Raw genomic sequence first — 16174 nt, 5'->3', positions numbered from 1 at the left:
GATGCTGAGGCCCACACTTAAGAACCTCTACTTTGGGCGACCCCAGCTGTCAGTCGTGTGGCTGACGTGCAGGGCACCCCGCCTGAGATGGATGAGGAGAGGGGTGCAGGGTAGGCTCGATACTGCAGGCCCTGAGGCCAGGGTAGGAGTGAGGGGACTCCCACTCCTACTTACGGTGCCTGGAAGAGGAAGACCCTCCAGTCAGCTGTCTTCAGCTTGAGCACATTGGACTTCTTGCTGTAGTCGGAGGCCCTGGTGGCCAGAGCATGGTGCACACGAATGGCATTCTTCAGGTCACCCTCAGACAGAGCTTTGTCAGGCCTGTACTCATCCTGGACAGATGGGGTGGGGGCGGGCAAGCCTCTGTCATCACCAGGCTCTGGTTTGCTAGCCCACACTTCCTCGACCCTCGCCATCCCCCCCTTTTGCTCTCCTTCCATTCTTCATTCAGCTCTTGCCACTCTGGTGCCATGCCCTCCCCAACAAAGCACTCCAGCCTCTCCTCTCCACACCTTGGTTTGTCCCAAGGCCAAAGAGAACTTCCACTGGGTATCCTCGGACTCCTGGGCACTTAAAAGGCCCTTCCCTGAAAACCCAAGGCTCTGACTCAGCTTGAGTCAGGTTTTAATGAGGGGAAGACCCAGCATCTGCCTAAGCCCCACGTCCTGCCAGGGACCCTCTGAGCACCACAAGGCAGGGGCCGGTTGGAAGACTGCACTGACCTTTTTTGGGTAAGGACTCTGGGGGCAGTCTCTCACCTTCTGCAGGTATAGGATGGTCCCTTTGAGCACCGCGTAGAATTTCTTCCAGCCACGCCTCCCACGGGGTGCTAGGGATGGGGGTAAGGGTAGTGTGGCCACAACCACCCACCCCAATTATCTCCTCCCCCACATCCCCTTACATTCTACCTAGGTGTGCAACCCCAGACGAGCAGCCATGGGGCCAGACCCTCCCCCCAGACTGGCATCCCTCCCCATGTCCCTTCCCCTGCCTGACACCCACTCCTCTTGCCATCCATGTCGGCGTGAGTCTTCCGAGTCAGCACGCCATGCTTGTAGGTGGTAGCGCTGAGAGCCTGCGGAACATCCAGGAAGGGGTTGCCACCATCCAGGATCCGTGTCACCTTCTTGGTGCCTGTCCCAAACTTGTCATCCACCAGCTCAGATAGTGATTTCCTCAGTTCGTCCTCATCACTAGGAAAATAGGAGGCCTGAGCACCACCTCCATGAAAGCCTTAGCCCCACACGGAAATGCTCCCTCCTCACCAACCACTCCTCTGGGAAGCAGTCAGAGGTGAAGAGCAGAGGTAAAGAGGTTCCAATTCCAGATCACAGATCCATATATTTGACCCCTCTCCTTAGTCTTTGATTCTGACCCCTGTCCTCTGAGCTTTGATTTTTGGCCTTCAAGCTCCAATCCTCCAAGCACTCTTTGACCACAAAGTTGGAGACCTTATTGGTTTTATTCCTTATTTCTTCTCTTCTATCCAACCCTGAAAGCCCAGCCCCAGGGAGCAGTGACCCATGGCCAGCCTGAAGCTGCTGACCAAGCCCCACAAACATGTTGGGGAAAGGTGGGCCAGTAGATGAGGCCCCTAAAGTCTAGGATCCCCATTACATCCCTGGTAGAAAAATGCCAGATCTTCTCAGTGTTGTTGGAATTTCTCACAATTCCTACCTGGGGTCTCTACATGTACCCAAAGACCAAGGTGCCCTGGAGAGCACAGGAGGGTGGGGCAGCCACTTGCCCCAGGAGCCTCTCAGTCTCCCCACCCAGCAAGGTCACCACACCTCTTTCCAGATGGCTGGGCACCTCCAGGTCTCACTGCCTTTGCAGAGGAACAAGTTATAGTGACAGTTGCCTCTCCCCGCTACCAAGAGCTGTTACACTGGGGTCTCATGCTTCCTGCCTGCTTACCTCCCAAGAAGGAAACTATCATCATTGGAAATACTGGCAATATTGCAGTATAGAAAACAAGTTGTGGCCATCATGAAACTCAAGTCACAGTTTAATCTATTCCATACCAGTGTAAACACTTCACACTTTTTATCAAGATAAAAAATGAACCCAAAGGGGAACTCAACGTGTGGTGCTGACCTGCTGGACAGGGGTCACCAGAGCCCTGGGCTGGGAGATATCAGCACCATGGAGAGTGACAGAAGTGACTTCCCTGCACCTTCAGCCACTCCCTTTTTTTCCTTCCCAGTGACTCACTTTCCCCATACCTGTGCCCATGGGCACTACTCACATGGCCCATTCCAGCTTTTCATTCTTGATGGAGTTGTAAAGGGTCTACAACAGGGAAAAAGAAAAAGAGATGACTTCAGATGAAAAGTCAAAGAAATCTGAATCTCTAGTAATGTGGATGTAGTGAAGTATCATTTCAGCCAGTGGGGCAAATGGGTGTTTGATTCACAGTTGTTTGTTGTGTGGGTGAATGAATGTGGGGTGGGTGGGGAGATCATTGTTCAGATGAATGGGTGAATAGACCTGATGATGAGGTGGGCAGATAGGTTGGTGAGGAGGTGGATGGGTGGGGAAATGAGTGGGTGAGTGAGTGCTCATGGGTGTAGAAGGTGTATGTGTGGATGATGGGTGGGCATAGGGGCAGGTAAATGAGTTTCTGGGTAGGTGAATGGATGAAAGGATGGCTGCATGGGAGGTTGGGCAGATGGCGTGGGTGGGGAGTTGGGGTCATTTGATCTCACAAATACATTCTTTTTTTTGTTTTTTTCTTTTTCATGTTTATTTATTTTTGAAAGACAGAGCACAAGCAGGGGAGGGGCAGAGAAAGAGAGAGACACAGAATCTGAAGCAGGCTGAAGGCTCTGAGCGGTTAGCACAACAGATGCTGACAGGTAACCCTCACATATACTTCTTAACAAGCACTCCTTGATGGTGAAAAAAAAATAATTATGGTAAGAAGAGTGATGGAGACAATGTTCTATTTTTTGACCTCCAGACTCATTATCCAACTACCTACCTGGCATCACCATATCCTTCAAACCCACTGTCTAGAACTGAACTCATCACTTACCCCACCCCCATAAACCTGCTCCTCTTTCCCCCAAGGCAGAGAACTGACCAGGCTTGAAAGGCTTGTTGAGTTCTTCCCTGGGCTCTAACCTCACAAGAAAACTAGAATCCCTTAATTCCTGGTGATGTTGAAACACTAGGGGGGGGGGGGTTCACTGTGGTGATGACAATAATAGTTGTGGTACAGGTGGCAGCGGTGATCAAGGTGGTGGTGGTGGCCATGGCAGCTGTAACAACTGGTGGAAGGTTTGAGGATTGCCATAACAGCAATAATGATAATGGAGTGCCAAAAACAAGTCTCATAAAGCCTATCCCTCTGCCTAACTCAGGGAACACGTAACAGTCAAATGTTGAACTGGATGTTCACTAACTCTGTCCCAAAGTCATGGTGGCCCTGACCCCAGTATTAAAAACCTAGATTGTCAGATGGCTCAGTCAGTAGAGCATGTAACTCCTGATCTCTGGGTCATGAGTTCGAGCCCCATGTTGGGTGTAAAGATTACTTTAAAAAAACCTAGGAGCTCCTGGGTGGCACAGTTGGTGAAGTGTCCAACCCGTGATGTTAGCTCAGGTCATCATCTCATAGTTCATGAGTTCAAGCCTTCCATCCGACTCTGCACTCACGGTGTAGGGTCTGCTTGGGATTCTCTGTTTCCCTCTCTTTGCCCCTCCCCTGCTCTCTATCTCTCTCTCATACACAAAATAAATAAATAAACATTTTTGGAAAATCTAAGGGCATGTGGGTGGCTTAGTCAGTTAAACATCCAAATCTTGATTTTGGCTCAGGTCATAATCTCACCATTTGTGAGATCAAGCCCCATATCAGGCTCTGCACTAATGACGCAGAGCCTGCTTGGGATTCTCTCTCCCGCTCTCTCTCTGTCCTTCCCCTGTTCATGCACCAGCCTGCACAATCTCTCTCCCAAAATAAATAAATAAATAAACTTTAAAAAAAAAAAAAAAGAAAAATTCTAGACTGTCAAGATTTAGTGGAGCAGAGATCTCTCTCCTCCCCACCTATTCCCCACCCACTTGTGAGCATGGGAACCCTTAACAGATTTTACCTTGAGCAGGTCTTTGGCAAAGTCTTGGCCATCATTCAGCTGGTCCAAGTTGGCAATGAATTGCTGACAGGACATCTTCTTGCCAATGTTCTGTAATGGAGAAATGGTTCTAGCTGAGAGTAGGGATGAGGCTCATGCGATCCCCACACCCTGCCCTGCCCAGCCAGAAGGGTGGAGGCAGCATCAAGGGCAGTAATGAAAAATACTGCCTCGATTTCCCTTTGTCTCCAAGGGTTTACAATACTCTTTTTCACTTTCAAGATTCTATCTCACCCTCAAGCATCATGAAAAGTTGGAGTTCTCCTCTCGCCCAGATGGAGTCAGGTTGGACTAAATTATATAATAGTTGATATCTGCCAGGTGCCTAGTGTGTTCCAGGGATTGTACTTGACATGCATTATTTTATTTCATTCTCACAACAAGGAAAAGGCGAGGTGAGTATTATCATCATCCCCATTTGACAGTTAAGGAAACTGAGGTACAGGAAGGTGAAGTGACGTGCCCATGATCACACAGCAAGGAAGTGGAAGGGCTGAGTGTGTCTGACACCAAAGCCCATGCTCTCACCCGCTACTCCATGGTTAACTCTCCCAAGGTCACACAGCACCAGGACTTGAACCCAGGCCTCTTGGCTGCTGAGCAGAAGCTCTGTGTATTCCGTCACAACTGTCTCACCCTCTCACCTGTACAGAGGGGCGGCAAGACCTCCAAGAGGTAGGTGAAGTGAGGGAGAGGTTGCTCTTAAGAGAATCAAAAATCAATTTCCATCAACACACATGGGTACCCCATGCTGAGCTGGGCTGGGCTGGGGCCAAGGGAACCCAAGCAGATGGTCTCACTCCAGGAGGCACAAACAGACAAAGAGCTGAGAATGACTGTACCCCCAAGTTCTGCCTTTTTTAAACCACTGAATAGCAGAGGGGCTCCAGTCCTCCAAACCCAACACCTGATGTACATACTTTCAGACTCTTCTTGCAAAATCCATGTTTGAGGACACACCGGGTGGCACTTCATCTTTGTAAAGACGAAGACCCTTGAACACCAGATACCTACTGGTGTAGGATTTTGTGGATTTAGGTTTGCTTTAAGACAGTATTTCCCAAGACTTACCTACAGATGGGAATAGGGATTCCCCCAAAAAAGACTTCATAATCAAATAAGTTTATGTGCATGATTCAGAGTGCTTAATGTGCTTTTGTGTGTTGGGAGTCTCCAAAGAGAGGATTCCATGTACAGCTTCCCGTATCCATTGACCTTAGCCCCATCTTAACAAAGAGAATCTATTAATATCATGTGGGATGTTCACATACCACAGAAAATAATTCAGAAAACAAGAATATAAGGGAACATAAGGCTTTGTAAGTAGCTGACAAGCAAGAATTTTCTATACCTTTCCAAAGGGTTAAGGAGACAAGATCTTGTATGTGCCTCAATAGGGTATGTTTCCTATGTTTATGTGTACATTTTACATGGACATATATGTACCTGCATAATAGCCATTTATGTCCGCATTCATAACAGGAATATGAGGCAATAATGTCTGAGTTCCACACACTGAACATCCCCCAGCCACCAGTCAGGAGTTCAAAATCAAAAAATAACCAGGCAAGATTTTTAATCCTAGAAATGACAGGCTATCTTGTTGCAAATGAACCTTCCTAACAGAAACAATTGCTGGTCAAGATATTAATAAAACATCTGCGGGAAGGCATTGGAGAAATACAGAGCAGTGAGGACTTCAAGGGTAAAGATCCTACAAAGAAAGGAAGCATGGAGACGTGAGCCCAATAAAGAGAAGGTTTCCTCCTTGAAGCATTTGCCAACTCACAAGCAGTGGCCAAAAGGCCGAACAGCTGAGCGGTCAGGAGGAGTGGAGAACAAAAACTGGAGTGCAGGGCCCAGCAAGGACAAGGAGCTCTGGGCAACACCCCAGTCATATTTCAACAACAAAAAAAGATGAAATTAAGAAAGGAAACACTAGGAGCGCCTGGGCGGCTCAGTCGGTTGAGCAGCCGACTTCAGCTCAGGTCATGATCTCACAGCTCGTGAGTTCAAGCCCTGCATCGGGCTCTGTGCTGACAGCTCAGAGCCTGGAGCCTGCTTCACATTCTGTGTCTCCCTCTCTCTCTGCCCCTCCTCTGCTCATACTCTGTCTCTCTCTGCCTCAAAAATAAATAAACATTAAAAAAAAAAGAAAGGAAACACTAAAGGGACTTCTTCCGACAAGAGGAAAATTATCCCAGATGGAAGCATGAAAAAGTAGAAAGGAATGAAGAGCAGCAAAAAGGTGGCTACATCGAAATGAATACTGATTGTATAAAACAACAATAAGAAAGTTTTCTGGGGAACGAAGTATAGAGAGAAATATAATAGTTTAAAAGATGATAATGGTGATACATTAGTTGAGAGGGCAATAAATGGAGAAATGAAGTTAAAGTGTTTTAAGGTTATTTCATCCCTCAGGAAGTGGCAAAAGTACATTAATAAGTTAGGATGCACATTGCAAACCAACAAAAGAATTCTGAAAGAATGAACAACTTAACAGGTTAATGGGATAAAAGGGAATTCTTTTTTTTTTTTAAGTTTAATATTTGAGAAAGAGAGAGAGAGAGAGCATGAATGTGAGCAGGGGAAGGACAGAAAGAAAGGGAGAGAAATAATCCCAAGCAGGTTCCTCACAGTCAGTGCAGAGCCTGACTCGGGGCTAGATCTCATGAACTGTGAGATCATGACCTGAGCCGAAATCAAGAGTCAGACGCTTAACTGACTGAGCCACCCAAGCGCCCCTGGGATAAAAGGAAATTCTAAAAAATACTTTAATAATCCAAAAGTAGACAAAAAAAAAAAAAAGGAGGGGAAAGGAACATAGAAAAGGTAAGTCAGAGAAAACAAATCATATCCTGGTATGTTTAAATTTAATTATATTAGTAATTCATTAAATGGTCAAATTAAGAGGCAAAGACTATCAGACTTGTTTTTAAGTATATCATACAAGAAGACCTCTTAAATAAAGGGGACAGAAATCTTAGAAACAAAGGATGGAAAAACATATACTGTACATGCAAACACTAACAAAAGAACTCCAGTATAACCACACTAATACCTGACAACATAGACTTGAAGACAAGAAAACTTACTAGAGATAAAAAGAGACATTTTCATAGTGATAAAGGGGCCAATCTGTCAGATGATATAAGCATTCTAAATGTGTATGCACCTAATAATATAGTCTCAAAAAATAAAAGACAAAAATTTAGAGAACCAAAAAAAGAGAATGACACATTCACAATCTTGGTTGGGAATTTTAACACTGTTCTCTCAGTAACAGGAAGAACAAGAATACTAAACAATTCATTAACAACAATGAGATAAAATAGACAAACTCCTAGAAACACACAAACTATCAAAAATGCTCAAGCAGAAATAGGAAATTTGAATAGATCTATAAGAAATAAAAAGATTGAATCAATGATTAAAAACCTCACAAAAGAATAGTCCAGAACCAGATGCCTTCAGTAAACTTTACCAAACATTTAGAGAAAAATTAACACCAATACTTCTCAAACTCTTCCAAAAAATTGAAGCGGGAAAACTCCCTAACTCATTCTATAAGGCCAACATTACCTTACACCAAAACCAGAAAAAGACATCACAAGAAAACTACCTAACAATGTCCCTTAGGAATATAAATGCAAAACCCTCAACAAAATACTAGCAAACAGAATCCAGCAGCATTTTGAAAGGATTATATAGCATGACCAAATGGAATGTATCCCGGTAATGCAAGGTGGTTCAACACACAGAAATCTAGCAATGTAATACACCACATTAATAGAATGAAGGCAGGGGGGAACCACATGATCCTCTCAACTGATGCAGAAAAAGCATTTCACAAAATTCAACCCTTCTTTCACTTAAAAAAAAAAAAACACCCAACAAACTAGGAATAGAACTTCCTCAGAATACTAAAAAGCATTTATGAAAAACTCACAGCTAACATCATACTCAATGGTACAAGACTGAAAGCTTTTCCCCTAAGATCAGGAAAAGGCAAGAATGCCCACTTTCCCCATTTCTATTCAACATTGTCCTGGAAGTTCCAGCCAGAGCAATTAGGCAAGCAAAAGAAGTAAAAGGCATCCAAATTAGAAAGGAAGAAGGAAAACTCTATCTATTCACAAATGACATGATCTTGTATACAGAAAATCCTAAAGAATATACCAAAAAATAAACACATTCTGGAAAGTTGCAGAACATAAGAGCACACAAAAATCAATTATATTTCTATGTTGGTAAAGAATGATCATAAAATGAAATTAAGAAAACAATTTCATTTACAATAATATTAAAAAGAATACTTAGGAATAAATGTAACCAAGGAGGTAAAAGATTTGTATACTGAAAACTACAAAAGATTGACAAAAGAAATTAAAGACCTAAATAAAAAAATGACATCTAGTGTTCAGGGATTGGAAGACTTAATATAGCTACAATGGTAATACTCCCAAATTGATCTATAGATTCAATGCAACCCCTATCAAAATCCCAATGGCCTTTTTTGCAGAAATGTAAAACTTTATATTCAAATTCATATGGAACTGTAAGGGCTCCCAATAGCCAAAACTTGGAAAAGAACAAAGTTGGAAGACTCACACTTCCTGATATCAAAACTTACTACAGGCTGACTCAATCCATTAAGCATCTGACTCTTGATTTCAGCTCAGGTCATGATCTCATGGTTCTTGGGTTCAAACTTCACACTGTCAGCACAGATTGGGATTGGGATTCCCTGTCTGTCTCCCTCTCTGCCACTCCCTCACTTGTGCTCGCTCCCTCTCTCTAGCTCGCTCTCTCTCAAAATAAAAAAAAGTCAAAAAAGAAAACTTTTACTACAGACAAAGGTAATCAAGATAGTGGAGCACTGACCTAAGAATAGACATATAGATCAATGGCACTAAATTAAGAGCCCATAAACACACCCATACCTCTGTGGACATCTGAATGTTTTTTATTGAGTAAATCTGACATATAACATTGCATCCATTTATGGTATACAGTGTGTTACTTTGATACACTTACATATTGTAATATTATGGTCAATTAACATGGCCAAGACCATCTAATGAGGAAAGAATAGTCCCTTTAACAAATGGTGCTGGGACAACTGGATACCCAGAGCAAAAGAATGAAACTGAACCCTTACTTCACTCCATATATAAAAATTAACTCAGAATGGATCAAAGATCTAAACATAAGACCCAACACCATAAAACTCTCAAAAGGAAACATAGAGATAAATCTTTGTAATCTTGGATTTGGTAATGGTTTCTTAGATGACACCAAAACACAAGCAAGCAAGCAAGCAAGCAAGCAAGCAAGCAAGCAAGCAAAAATAAATAAATAAATAAATAAATAAATAAATAAATAAATAAATAGGACTTCTTCAAACTTAAAAACTTTTGTGCACCAAAAGATATATCAAGAGAGTGAAAAGACAACTTACAGAATGGGAAAAATTTTTGCTAACTATATATCTGATAAGGGTACAGTATCCAAAATATATAAACTCAACAACAAAAGCACAAACTATGCAATTAAAAATGAGCAAAGGGTTTTAAGGGACGATTCTCCTAAGAAAATGTATAAATGATCAATAAGCATATGAAAAGACGCTCAACATCACAAATCATTAGGGAAATGCAAACCAAAACCACAATGAGATGATATAACTCCACAGTCATTAGGATGGCTATTATTGGGGCGCCTGGATGGCTCAGTCAGTTAAGCATCCGACTTCAGCTCAGGTCATGATCTCACACTTCATAGGTTCGAGCCCTGTGTTGGGCTCTATGCTGACAGCTCAGAGCCTGGAACATGCTTTGCATTCTGTGTGTGGGTGTCTCTCTCTCTGCCCCTTCTCTGCTCGTGCTCGCTCTCTCTCTCTCTCTCTCTCTCTCTCAGAAATAAATAAACATTTAAAAAAAGGATGGCTACTATCAAAACACAGAAAATAAGTGTCAGCAAGGATGTAGTAAAATTAGAAAATTTGTGCCCTGCTGGTCGGAATGTAAAATGGTTCAGTCACTATGGAAAACAGTATGGCTGTTCAGAAAGTGAACATATACCTAACAGAATTTAAAGCAGGGTCTCAAAGAAATATTTGCACATCCATGTATCCATAGCAGTATTATTCACAAAAACCAAAAGGTGAAAGCAATCCAAGTGTCCATCAGCAGATGAAAGGATAAACAAAATGGAATACATACATACAATGGAATATTACTTAGCCTTAAAAATTCTGTCACATGCTATAACATGGATGAACCATTAGGACATTATACTACATGGCATAAATGAGTCACAAAAATATCAATTCTGTATGATTCCACTTGTATGAGGAATCTGGAATAGTCAAATTCGCAGAAACATAAAGGAGAAAGGTAGTTGTCAGTGGCAAGGTGGAGAGGGGTGTTGAGGAGTAGTTGTTTAATATGTGTAGAATTTCAGTTTGGGAAGGTGAAAAAGTTCCAGAGATTACTTGCACAACAATGTGAATAGACTTAACACTACTGACCTACATTATATAAGATGGTAACTTTAGTGTTATACATCTTTTACCCCAATTAAAAAAAATTTTTTTTACTACAATTGTTAAATTTTTTTAATCCAAAATATGGGCAAAGTACTCAAATAGGCATTTCTCCAAAGAAGATATACAAATGGGTCAAAAAAACATGAAAAGATGCTCAACATCATTAGTCATCAGGAAAATGTAGATCAAAACCACAATCAGACAGCACTTCATATCCCCCAGAATGGCTATCAAAAAAGAAAGAAGCATTAAAGAGGATGTGGAAAAACTAAAACCCTCATGTACTGGCAGTGGGAATTTAAAACAGTTCAGCCACTATGGAAAACATTTCCACAGTTCCTCAAAAAGTTAGGCACCAAATTAGCATATGATATACCTAGTCTACTCTTAGGAATTGAAAACAGGTGTTCAAACAAAAAAAAGACTGGACGCAAATGTTCACAGCGGCATAAATCATAATCACTACCCAGGAGGAAACAACCCAAATATACATCAACAGATAAATAGATACATAAAACATGGGACATCCGTGCAATGGAATATTATCTGGTCATAAAAAAGAATGAAATATTGACACATGCTGTAACATGGACAAACCTTGAAGACATATGCTAAGTGAAAGAAGCCAAACACAAAGGCCATATATTTTATGAGTGAATTCACATTAAATATACAGAATAAGCAAATCCATAGATGCAGAAAGCAAATTAGTGGTTGCCAGGGGCTGGGGGGAGGAGAGAATGGAGAGTGGCTGCTAATGGGTACAGGAAATCCTGCAACATTACAACCCCAGTTCGGGGTGACAAGAAAGTTCTGGAAGTATGGAGTGGTGATGATAGCACACCATATGAGTATACTTAATTCCACTGAATTGTGCACTTTAAAATGATTAAGATGGTATGTTATGTGTATTTGACCACGATTAAAAAAAAAATCAGTAAGGATATGTAAGATTTGCACAACACAGTGAAAAGACTTGACCTTATCTACATACACAACGTTTCAACCAACAACTACAGAATGAACTTTCTCTTCAAGCCTACATGAAATAGCTACTAAAACTGTCCACCTGAAGAACATGCACCTACCCCTCTGCCAGCTCCTTTACTGCCTCTTTCTCTAACCAGAGAAGTTGTCTGGGGCTCTAGCAGGCCCCACATTCCTGAGATCCCCACATCCAGCCGGCACTCAGTCTCCAGCACTCAGTCTCCAGAGAGCAGAGGAGTGGGGGATGGGGGGGGGAGCACAAAGCAGGGGGAGCTGCTTCAATTGGGAGCCTTTGGAGAGAGCTCACACTAAACTGCAACCGGAGGGGGAGTTGAGTACTTCACAAGTTCTGTCTCCTTAAGCCTCACAGGAACTTTATGAAGGTGAATGGGAGGTTTAGCGAGGTAACTTGCCCCAGGCCACACAGCTGTCCTGTGGGGAAATACTGGGGACTCTGACCCAGAACGCTTTCTCCTGATCCTTTTGCAATACTGCCTCAAGAGAGAAAGACGGGATCCTCAATGTCTGTTGGCTCCAGAAACCGCAATCCTGCCCCACCCACTTCTGCTCTGGGAAGGTGCTGATGTTCCCCCTCAGCTGCCGGGATTGATGTGGGGGGTGGGCAGCTACAGCCCACCAAGCTCAGGTGTACCCTTGACCTAAGTGGCTGTTGCAGTTCTTAACCACAGAGCATCCATGACTTGGCAAAGCAGTAAGTGAGTCCTAAGATTGCCCTCAGGCCCAACCAAGGGTGGGAATCAGGAGAGGAGGGGTGTGTTTAATGCTCCTTTTAAGGTACAGTAGCAATACCTGCTCTCCATACAGAGCGAGCAGTCTTGGGGGAACATTAGCCGGTTAATGGGTATTAGTTCTGGAGACATTCCCAGGGAAGGCACACATCTACTCTCCTGTTCCACAAGCAGGCTGCCAGCCCAGGCAGACATAAAGGAAACTGTCACATGACTACTCCTTAAGCCGAGGTCACCAAGGTCGGCACCGTTCCTAGTCAGGTGCCCCAGTGTACCCATGCCCTCTCAGGTTGCCATTAGGCTATGGTCTTCACATTCTTAACTCTCCAGGGATCTACAGGCTAGGCCTTGGGGCTCTCCCTCATTTAAATCTTAATATCAGGGGCGCCTGGGTGGCACAGTCGGTTAAGCGTCCGACTTCAGCCAGGTCACGATCTCGCGGTCCGGGAGTTCGAGCACCGCGTCAGGCTCTGGGCTGATGGCTCGGAGCCTGGAGCCTGTTTCCGATTCTGTGTCTCCCTCTCTCTCTGCCCCTCCCCCACTCATGCTCTGTCTCTCTCTGTCCCAAAAATAAAAAAAAAATAAAAAAAAAAAAAAAACGTTGAAAAAAAAAATCTTAATATCAATAATGAGTCCTATTGTTATTCTTACATAATGATGTTATTCATAATTAAATCCTTACTAGGTACCCAACCCTGATGCTTGGTGTCGTACATATTAATTCTCTCCATCCTCCCCAGGCCACTTGTCAGGAAATCATTATTCCCACCTCACAGATGCAGAATCTGACGCTCAATGTCTTGTCCAGCGTCACAGAGCCTCCACTTGGAGGCAAGAGCAGGATCTGAAGCTGGGTCTGTCCTAGCTCTTTCTTCCACTCTATGTGCCCTGAACTTTCCCGGTTAACTCCAGAACCAGACTTGGCCTGTGGTCCCCATGTGTCAACGAAATATCCCCAACCCAACACAGGGGGTCTGACCACCCCTGGATGAGCAATGACAGGGCAGATGAGGTGATGAGGGACACAGAAGGGGGAACATGGAGATGCGAGGTCTAGGCTCACAGGGCATGCACACCACCGGCTACACTTACCACCTGAAGGAGGGCAAGAGAGACCAAAGGGGGGGGGTCCCCGGAGCAGAGGAAGGAGAGAAGAAGGAGTTATTGAGCCACAAGCAACACAGAGAGCCCAGGCCTGTGATGGCACAGCCTCACAGCCTGGGTCACCCACCTTTTACTTCACTAATTGCCTGGGGGTGGGTCTGGGTGATGAGACCGCCTCCTGAGGGCAACCTACCATTTGACAGGTGGGGGCTGCCTGGGGCGAGGCACTTCAACAGGGCCACATCCGGACTTGCCAGACAGGGGCAGGAAGAGCACTAGCTCTTTAGCAATGCCTGGAGTCAACACAGCTGGGGGTGGCATGTCTTATTTAGCAAACCCCAATTTCCCTGTGCCTCAGCTATACTCTCTGCTTGGGGGCAAGGCATCCTGGCAGATCTCAGGTGAATAAACTAAGGCAGAGCCAAGCCTAGAAGCCAAGTTGTCCAACTCCCAGGTCTGCTTAAAGAACCATGGCCAGCAAGCAGGGATCAGGAAGGGGGATGGGAGAAAGAGTGAGCCCCAGGACAGCGCAGGGGTGGGTCAGTGCGAGCACATGCCCCTTTCCTGCCTCCCCAACTCACATGTCCGTGCAGGTCCGTGTTGAGCAGCATCAGAGCACAGGTGAGCGTGTGGATCCCATCTAAATCAGAGATGGTGGCACCCTCAGTGTGAGGACCCATTTCTTCAAACCCAGCCACCCACCTGTCTCCTGACAGAGCCAACCTGAAGACCTTGGAGAGAGGAAGAGGCCAGCCACCAGCCAAATGCACCTCAGGGCCCAGAAGCTATGTGATGCTTCCTGCTCTACCTCCCACTGCAACACCAGAGTCACTTGCCTGCCCCAGGTCAGGGCCAACCCTTCCCTCACAAGGGACCTGAGCTCCCTGGGCCTGCTATAGGCCAGACTCCTGCCTCCTGTGACCAAACTTATCCTGACACTCAGACCCAGGAGTGGCTATGGGTCGTGGACTATGTCCCTGCCTTGGCCTTTGTCTCCTCCAATAACTGGCCTAGTCCCCCAGTTCCTGGGACTCGAGTCCATCCACAGGCAAGTGCTGCTGCTAAGAGGGCGAAGAGGGCCCCAACCCAGACCTCCACACCAGGACTCCTACCACACCAAGAATCAGCAGTGCCAGGGGGAGCAGGGAGAATGAAAAACCAAAAGACTGACTCTAGGATCGAGGACTTCCAGGCACAGAGAATGACAATGGGCAAGACATTTGGAAGGTCTCTCGTCCAGCAAGCAGACCCCACTCTATGTGCCATCATTCAATGTTCACTGAACAGGACAGAGGTGGCACATGGACCAAGGGTAGGAGGAAACCAGGGCCCAGCAGGGGCGGCAGGTGGGACAGATGGCCGTACCTTCCGAGGTGCTGTCATCCGGGTTGCACTGGCAGTACCGGCGGGAGAAGTGTGTAAGGACCCGCTCACGCTCCTGCGTCTCCCCCATCAGTGGGAAAGCCTTCAGGAAGGTTCTGGAAGGCAATTCAAGGATGCTGAAGGCCTCCTAGAGTCCCTGAACCAGTCTAGGGTAGGAATGCCCCCACACACATACCACATAAACCTGCCAGAGTGGGCCAGGGCTCTAGGGCCCCAGCATCTGGGCCAAGGGGGACATCCTGGCCCGCAGGACAGCCTCTGGAGTGTGGAGGCTAAGGGCATTTAGAATTTCAGTCCTCAGTGCCCTCCAGGAAGGAAGCAGGGGACAGATTATGAAGAACAAAGGCAGATGAGCACCTCAGGGCTACCATCAGCTCTGCTTCAGGATAAACACCCACCCCTCTCTCCATCCTCTCTGGCGGGGCCTGGATTGGCCACAGCTGCCCCTCAGACTGTTCCTCTTCAGTCATTCCTGCTCCTCACCGGATGTGCCACCAGCTGAGCCCCAGGCCCCACCCTGGCCTCCCTCACTCTTCCCCCACCCCAAATCTGAGCTGTTGCCAAGTCCCAACAGCTTGTTCTTCACCCCTGATCTCAAATCCTCCTCCTCCTCTGCCCTCATCATATGCCCAGGACACCCGCAGCAGCCTCCAGACAGATACACCCCTGCACCTCCTTGATACATCTTCCCTGCAGATACCGAATGGCCTTTCTAAACAAACATGTAGTCGAGACTCGTCCCTGCTTAAAACCTGTCATTGGCTCCCCAAAGCAGTCAGGATAACGGCCAAATTTCTCATGTTCTGGCCTTCATGATCATGCCACCTGTCTCTCCTATCCCTCCAAGGTCTCCTCCCCCCAACCTCCCACACCATATTCACACCCTAGACAGCACAGGCACGTTCACTGCCCCATGCCTCTGAGCGGGCTGAAGCTATCTGGAAGGACTTTTGCTCCTCTACTGGGCAGCTCTGAACCCCTCTCCTTGCCTACTTCAAAAGTCACTGGCTCTCAGGGGCCCATGAGAGTTGATAGCAAAACCAGAGGGGCTGGGAGATGGGGCTGAGGCACAACTCTTCTTGGGAAGGAAAACTGCAAGCTGAGCAAACTTGAGCCTCTATCTGTCCAGGGTTCACGAGACTAGTTCGTTCCTAACTTTGCCATGGTTCATTTGGTTCCTTGAAAGCCTATTTTGCTTTATGCTCTCTCATGCTGCTCCTAAGGAACCCTGAGACCCGTGAGTCCATCTTGGCCAGCCC

At 45.6% G+C, this 16174-nt stretch overlaps 1 protein-coding gene across 7 annotated transcripts in view; it reads right to left on the bottom strand.

The window, feature by feature from the left end:
* The window catches only part of PSD2 (pleckstrin and Sec7 domain containing 2), a 56571-nt gene that overhangs the window by 7854 nt on the left and 32543 nt on the right, over nucleotides 1–16174 (bottom strand). For 6 of the 7 annotated variants that reach the window (XM_045059883.1, XM_045059878.1, XM_045059880.1 and 3 more), the window contains 7 exons: nucleotides 14898–15010; nucleotides 14112–14172; nucleotides 4101–4191; nucleotides 2249–2292; nucleotides 1003–1193; nucleotides 759–829; nucleotides 175–332 (listed from right to left, as the gene is read on the bottom strand). In XM_045059883.1, coding sequence (XP_044915818.1) covers nucleotides 175–332; nucleotides 759–829; nucleotides 1003–1193; nucleotides 2249–2292; nucleotides 4101–4191; nucleotides 14112–14172; nucleotides 14898–15010 — 729 coding nt within the window. The remainder of the gene's footprint in view (nucleotides 1–174; nucleotides 333–758; nucleotides 830–1002; nucleotides 1194–2248; nucleotides 2293–4100; nucleotides 4192–14111; nucleotides 14173–14897; nucleotides 15011–16174) is intronic. The other variant, XM_019833014.3, reaches the window with a different exon arrangement.

Source organism: Felis catus, chromosome A1 (assembly GCF_018350175.1).
Source record: "Felis catus isolate Fca126 chromosome A1, F.catus_Fca126_mat1.0, whole genome shotgun sequence".
NCBI lineage: Eukaryota > Metazoa > Chordata > Mammalia > Carnivora > Felidae > Felis > Felis catus.
Note: the sequence above shows the minus strand (reverse complement) of the source record. Positions and strands in the feature narration are given on the sequence as shown.